The 6787-nt window shown below is 52.6% G+C and overlaps 1 protein-coding gene across 2 annotated transcripts; it reads left to right on the top strand.

The window, feature by feature from the left end:
- Nucleotides 1–232: 232 nt before the first annotated feature.
- ATF1 (activating transcription factor 1) lies at nt 233–6334 on the top strand. Of its 2 annotated transcripts, XM_009070272.1 has the most exons (7): nt 233–343; nt 1500–1628; nt 2674–2774; nt 3024–3154; nt 3834–4013; nt 5041–5200; nt 5867–6334. In XM_009070272.1, exons 1-7 carry the CDS (start codon nt 233–235, stop codon nt 6009–6011), a joined length of 957 nt encoding a protein of 318 aa, XP_009068520.1. In that variant the 3' UTR covers nt 6012–6334. The 2 variants fall into 2 exon arrangements, with proteins under 2 accessions (XP_009068520.1, XP_009068528.1); XM_009070280.1 differs by lacking the exon at nt 1500–1628.
- Nucleotides 6335–6787: the final 453 nt, after the last annotated feature.

The following is a 6787-nucleotide window of genomic DNA, read 5'->3' as shown; positions in this document are numbered from 1 at the left end:
ATGTCCAACCTCGTGGCTCATGAGGGGCACAACAGAACTGAAGGTGTCCAGGGCAGGTGACACCAGTCTGTGCTGTGCCTCAGCCACGGTGACGTCGGAGGGCCAAGAACTGATTAAGGACACCAGTTATGGCCAAAGGCATCAGGCCCTGAGGTGAAAAGGGCCCAGTGGGCACCTGTGTGCTGCCCAGACTCCCAGCTAACCACGTTGCCTGTGTTCTCTCACAGCTGAGATGGAAGAGGGGCACAAGGGCAGCAGCAGCAGCTCCGTGACGCCGTCCCAGAGCTCAGCCGTACAAGGTACAACCCTACAGGCAGCTCAGCTCTCTCATATTGCTCAACAGGTAAAGCCTGGGCCGAATCTCAGCAAACATTTGAGGGAGGTCAGAGCCTTTGTTAGCTGCTGCAAACTGTGTATTCATTCCTAGAAGGACACAGAGGAGGAAAACCAGAAGGAGGTTGAGAAAAATCGGATTGATTGTTGGTGGAGGACATAAAATTCATGAAAAGCTAAATTTCTGTGCCTGTACAAGACAGTTGTCCAGTGCAGCCCAGCACTGAGTGTGACCTGAGACACAGGAGCTGCTCAGGAATAAATTGAGGGCCTGGTTTCCTTTTTTCCTCAGAAAAAGCTTTTCCAGCTCCTTTTGTAGTAGCAGCAATCCTGGGAGCTCAGCACCATGGAAACACTTGGAGCTGAGCCCAACATGAACCTATTTAATAGGATAAATCATGTGAAGTTGGAAATCTGAGATTCTTCCTCCAAAGTGACATCCCTGTCGGAGCTGTAGCCTGGATTCCTCACAACTCAGCTCTGACTGTACCTGGGAGAGTGAATCCTTCCAGGAGGGTTTTCCTGGCAAGCAGCATCATTGTGCAGCTCATCCACTGTTTGTCCCACGGAGGAAATTGGGATTCTGGTGCAAAATGCAGTTGTGAGAGGGGAGAGGATGTCAGTAGGTGTCCTGGGGGTTGTTTTTCCAGGCTGGTTCCTGATCTGCTTTTATATCATGTTCTGAGTGTCCATTAATGTTGTGGTCTGTGATACCAAAGTAGCATTAAGTGGAAATTGAGCTGTAATGATCCTTCACCTCCTCAGGTGTTTCAGACTAAGAAAAGTAGTGAAGGGATTTGGTGAGAAAACTGGTTGATTATTGATGATCTACATGTATGACCTGAACTGTTTCTGGTTTGTGAACAGTATAAACTGAACTAAAGTGCAAAGACTTGTGTGAGTTCAATGTCACACCTACAAGGCCTCTAGGAAGTCACAGCATTTCAGTCTTACTCTGTGACATAATGTCACTTATTTGATTCCTCCAACCAAATGAAATAAGAAACTGTTTCTGCCTTTTTCATATGCAAATATTGCCTCAAAAATGAGCATCTTTAAAGGGACTTTTGTGACTGATTAGGAAAACTGTTCTCCACCAGTTTTCCTACCCGTGTTGCACTTCCTGTGGCACGAAGGGTGTACTGATGGTTTTTGGTCTGTTGTAGATGTCTCTCAGAGGTTCTGCTCCCCTGACAGTTGTGCAGCTTCCTGGAGAGCAAGTCCAAGTCCAGGGAGTCATCCAGACTGCCCAGTCCTCTTCTGTCATCCACTCCCCTCAGGTGCAGACTGTGCAGGTAACTCCAAAATGGCTCTGAATACCCCAAATCTGCATTTCTGTGGGGAGGGGAGTGTGGGATAATAGGACAATGCAGAAGGAGTGGATGGGGAAGGTGGACCTGAGAGGAGCTGGATGAGCTGTGGTTTCTCACCCCACACAGCTGGAACTCTGTTTGGGTGGTCCCCAAGTGTCTGTAGTGTCTCTTACTCACTTGCCACGTGGGTTTTGTGGGAGCCACTTCCAAGAGGAGCCTTGGGAGGTTCCAGTGGGTCTGTGAGTGCTCCACTCTGTCCCTGCTGCACAGAGCCCTCAGGCTCTGCAGGCCCAGGGAGGGAAACCACTGCCCTGACAGCTGGGGAGGGTGAGGGAGGAGCTGTGCTGAAGTCCAGGAATTTGTCCCTGCTCCTGTCCCACACTCCTCATACCACACTGCACTGATAAACCAGGAGAGGGAAACCTGGGAGGGATTGTCAGCTGTCCCTGTGCTGCAGTGTGGAGCAGGGAGGGGAGCACACGTGTCCCTGTGCTGAGAGCAGAGGAGCATCTGCTCCAGTCAGTTGTCAGTGCCTGTGTCTCCACTGATCCCTTTCCTCCCCCCTGGCTGCAGAGTCCTCACTGACTGGCTTAGTTCCTTTTTTCTGTGATTTATGAACGTTGTGGCCTTGTTGAGGGGAAAAAAGTACAACAGGAGCAGCTTTTTTTTTTTCCCCTGCTGCTCGTCGGCTGCTCCGTGTGTAGCTCAGTGAGAAAGGCTTTTCCCAGGGCTCTGTGCATTCCTCTGGACTCTTGCTGGCACCCAGATACAGACAGATGAATGTTGTGTTGGCTAATGAGGAGCATCAGAGACAAAATAAGACTTGGAACTGGAGGAACACAAAGCAAACTGTAGATAATACTTTGCCTCTTCCCTCCCTGCTGCGCTGCTGCTGCCCTAAGGAGGATTTGCTTTGGGCTCCTATTCTCACACCAAACTCCACTGCTCCTCTGCCTGCAGAGATGCCTCCAGGTGCTCTGTGTGTTTGTCAGTGCATCACTGCTGTTCCTGCTCCCTTTGCCACCAGGTGTCCTCCCTGTCGGAGAGTGAGGACTCGCAGGACTCCTCGGACAGCATTGGCTCCTCGCAGAAGGCTCGAGGCATCTTGGCTCGTCGTCCCTCCTACCGGTACGGCTGGGGCTCTCCTTGTGGGTCCCCCGGAAACCAGAACAGCTTCTTTCAGTGGCTTCACATCTCTCTTGGCCTCCAAGTTGTTTCCTTTCCCTTGAAACCTGCACTGAACGTTCTGAGCTCTCAGTGCTGCAAGGAAACTTTGGCTCCACTAACTGGAGATGAGCCTCAGCTCGGTGTTGTGCAGGGACAAGTGTTTGTCAGCTGTAACTTTTTTGCCTGCAATGTCCAACTCTTGTTTTGCAGAAAAATCTTGAAAGACCTTTCCTCTGAAGACACAAGAGACAGAAAAGGAGATGAGGAGAGTCCTGGGGTCTCCACTGTCACCTCCATGTCTGTTCCCACTCCCATCTACCAGACAAGCACTGGACAGTACAGTATGTTACTCAAAATATCTGCACAGTTTTTACTCAAAGAGTTTGTTATATATATATGATGAAGATGAAACACACGAGTTGGTTATGGCCCAGAGGTCAGTAAAGTTAGTACATAGGTGTCAGTGGTATCTGCAGACTCTAAAATGACAAAGTGCTTTGTGCTTTGTCATCTTAATGTTTGCTCATTAGTACAGGACATCTCAGGGTGTTGGTGTGAAGCACAGAGTGTTCTGTGTTGGGTTCAGTCCAAAATGTCAGGTCAGTGGAGGTACCACTGCATATCCCACAGGCCACACCAGAAGCTTCCTGTAGTATCAGGGAGGTAGCAAAAAACCAGAATTTGTCCCTTTGCTGTTACTGCCTGGTGTTCTGCTCTGGCACCTGGAGCTCCTCTCCACCCTCCTCTGAGGGCATTTGTGCTGCTGTTTCTCCCTCACACACACTCACTCCTCACTGGCACAGGTTGCCCAGAGCTGCTGTGGCTGCTCCAGCCCTGGGAGTGTTCCAGGCCAGGCTGGATGGGGCTTGGAGCAACCTGGGCTGGTGGGAGGTGTCCCTGCCCATGGCAGGGGTGGAGTGAGATGATCTTTCAGGTGCTCCCCACCCAACCCATTCCATGATTTACCTGTGTTTCCCACTGTCCAGCCCCAACTGCTGTTGTCCTGTGCTTCCCTCGCAGTCGCCATCGCGGCCAACGGGCTGCAGCTGGCCGGGCCGGGGGGCGACGCCGTGCAGGGGCTGCAGACCCTGACCATGGCCAACGCCAGCGGTGCCCAGCCCGGGGCCACCATCCTGCAGTACGCACAGACCTCGGACGGGCAGCAGATCCTGGTGCCCAGCAACCAGGTCGTGGTGCAGAGTGAGTATCCCTGGGCCCTGTCACTCCCAGTGCCACCTGCTGACCTGTCCCTTGGTGTCCCCCAATACCACCTGCTGACCTGTCCCTTGGTGTCCTCACCCCAGTGCCACGTACTGACCTGTCCCTTGGTGTCCCCCAGCTGTCTCACCCCAGTGCCACGTACTGACCTGCCCCTTGGCGTCCCCCAGTGCCACCTGATAACCTGTTCCTTGGTGTCCCTCAGCTGTCTCACCCCAGTGCCACCTGCTGACCTGTCCCTTGGTGATCCCCAGTGCCACCTGCTGACCTGTCCCTTGGTGTCCCCCAGCTGTCTCACCCCAGTGCCACGTACTGACCTGCCCCTTGGCGTCCCCCAGTGCCACCTGATAACCTGTTCCTTGGTGTCCCTCAGCTGTCTCACCCCAGTGCCACCTGCTGACCTGTCCCTTGGTGATCCCCAGTGCCACCTGCTGACCTGTCCCTTGGTGTCCCCCAGCTGTCTCACCCCAGTGCCACGTACTGACCTGCCCCTTGGCGTCCCCCAGTGCCACCTGATAACCTGTTCCTTGGTGTCCCTCAGCTGTCTCACCCCAGTGCCACCTGCTGACCTGTCCCTTGGTGATCCCCAGTGCCACGTGCTGACCTGTCCCTTGGTGTCCTCACCCCAGTGCCACCTGCTGACCTGTCCCTTGGTGATCCCCAGTGCCACGTGCTGACCTGTCCCTTGGTGTCCTCACCCCAGTGCCACCTGCTGACCTGTCCCTTGGTGATCCCCAGTGCCACGTGCTGACCTGTCCCTTGGTGTCCTCACCCCAGTGCCACCTGCTGACCTGTCCCTTGGTGATCCCCAGTGCCACGTGCTGACCTGTCCCTTGGTGTCCTCACCCCAGTGCCACGTACTGACCTGTCCCTTGGTGTCCCCCAGCTGTCTCACCCCAGTGCCACGTACTGACCTGCCCCTTGGTGTCCCCCAGTGCCACTTACTAACCTGTCCCTTGGTGACCCCCAATGCCACTTGCTAACCTACCTGTCCCTTGGTGTCCCCCAGCTGCCTCTGGAGACATGCAGACGTACCAGATCCGCACCACCCCCACCACCTCCTCCCTGCCCCAGACCGTGGTGATGACTTCTCCCGTCACTCTGACGTCGCAGACGAGCAAGACAGATGATCCTCAGCTGAAACGAGAGATCAGGCTGATGAAGAACAGGTATGTGAGTGCTCTTGGGTTGGGTTGGTCATGTGCTGAGATCCCAGAGGGTGGAGAAGGCCTCCAGGACCATCCAGTCCAACCTGTGGCCCATCACCACCTTGTCACCTAGACCAGAGCACTGAGTGCCATGTCCAGTTGTTCCTTGGACACCTCCAGGAGTGGTTTCTCCACCACCTCCCTGTTCAGCCCCTTCCAATGCCTGACAGCCTTTTCCATGGAGAAATTCCTCCTGATGTCCAATCTGAACCTCTCCTGGTGCAGCTTGAGGCTGGTTCCATTGTCCTGTTGTTCCCTGGGAGCAGAGCCTGATCCCACCTGGCTGCACCTCCTGTCAGGGAGTTGTAGAGAGCACAAGGCCCCTCTGAGTCTCCTTTTCTCCAGGCTGAGCTCTCACAGCTCCCTCAGCTGCTCCAGCTGCTTCCCCAGCTCTGGACACCTCCAGCCACTCACTGTCCCTCTCAGTGAGTGCCCAGAACCAAACTGGGATTTCCCTGCAGACTTTGCTGCTGTGTGTTCCCAGTGCTGCTGAATTTCCTCCTGTCCTTGGGCACTCCTGGGCTGGTTTTGTTGCTCAGGGCAGTGCCAGCTCCCTGGTGCTGGTCAGGGCTGTGCCACTCAGGGAACATTTCCCCCTGAGGTGACAGTTGTGCCTGTGTGTTGCAGGGAAGCCGCTCGGGAATGCCGCAGGAAGAAGAAGGAGTATGTGAAGTGTCTGGAAAACCGAGTGGCAGTGCTGGAAAATCAGAACAAAACTCTAATTGAAGAGCTAAAAACTTTGAAAGATCTTTACTGTCATAAAAGCGTGTAAGGAGAGAAGGTCAAAACCTTTGGGACTGGTGACATTTCAGAGGAGATTTTTTTTTTTTTTATACTGAATTTTTTTAACTAGTTGAAAGGTCAAAACCCCAAACTTTTCTATCAAGATTTCACAGCTCCAAGACTCTGGTATAGGTTTTATTTACAATGTGTTGATGACAAAGAGGAAATAAGAAAATCTCCCCACACAGTTCCTGCTGGCACAACTGGAAACTGCTCCAGCCAAGGGTGCAGCTGCAGGGAAGGACAGTCCTGGGCACGAGGCAGGTGGTGAGTTTCCTTGAGAACTCCTACAAACACCTCCAGGGACAGAGGCAACACCTGGGTGCAAGGAAAACGTGGATGGAAAGGAATCCTTGCCATAACTGGCATTAGTAGTAACATTTATAACCAGTGTATGTTTGATTTCTTACTCTTTTCCGATCCTTTTCCTTTCAGTTCTTTGTCTGTAAATATTTTTGGGTTAACCTGTAAGTTGTTTTTTACAGGTGCAGGTGATAAGAGCAAAAAAAAAGCTGATGCTTTGCTTGAGGTATAAATTATGTTTTTACTCTCTCTTGTATTTGAAAAAGTTGGGATGGGTTTTTTTTTTTTCCATGTTTGCTGTGTTCATTGGGGAAGGATCTGCAGAGGCAGAGAGAGGACTAGGCCTGGGAAGGGCTGAGGCACAGAAATTGTGTTGGTTTTTGAAGACAATTGAGCACCTCAATGTTATTAAAACACAGTGTGGTGGAACAAGGACTGGGGACAAATGTTCCTGAAGAATTC

This window comes from Acanthisitta chloris, unplaced genomic scaffold, assembly GCF_000695815.1.
Source record: "Acanthisitta chloris isolate BGI_N310 unplaced genomic scaffold, ASM69581v1 scaffold1950, whole genome shotgun sequence".
Taxonomy (NCBI): Eukaryota; Metazoa; Chordata; class Aves; order Passeriformes; family Acanthisittidae; genus Acanthisitta; species Acanthisitta chloris.
This window is presented reverse-complemented; position numbering and strand designations above follow the sequence as displayed.

Coding starts and splice junctions, on each gene's coding strand:
- ATF1 (XM_009070272.1), top strand. CDS start 233: ATGGAAGAGGGGCACAAGGGCAGCAGCAGCAGCTCCGTGACGCCGTCC. Junction 344..1,499: donor TCTCTCATATTGCTCAACAG/GTAAAGCCTGGG, acceptor GGTCTGTTGTAG/ATGTCTCTCAGAGGTTCTGC. Junction 5,201..5,866: donor ATCAGGCTGATGAAGAACAG/GTATGTGAGTGC, acceptor TGTGTGTTGCAG/GGAAGCCGCTCGGGAATGCC.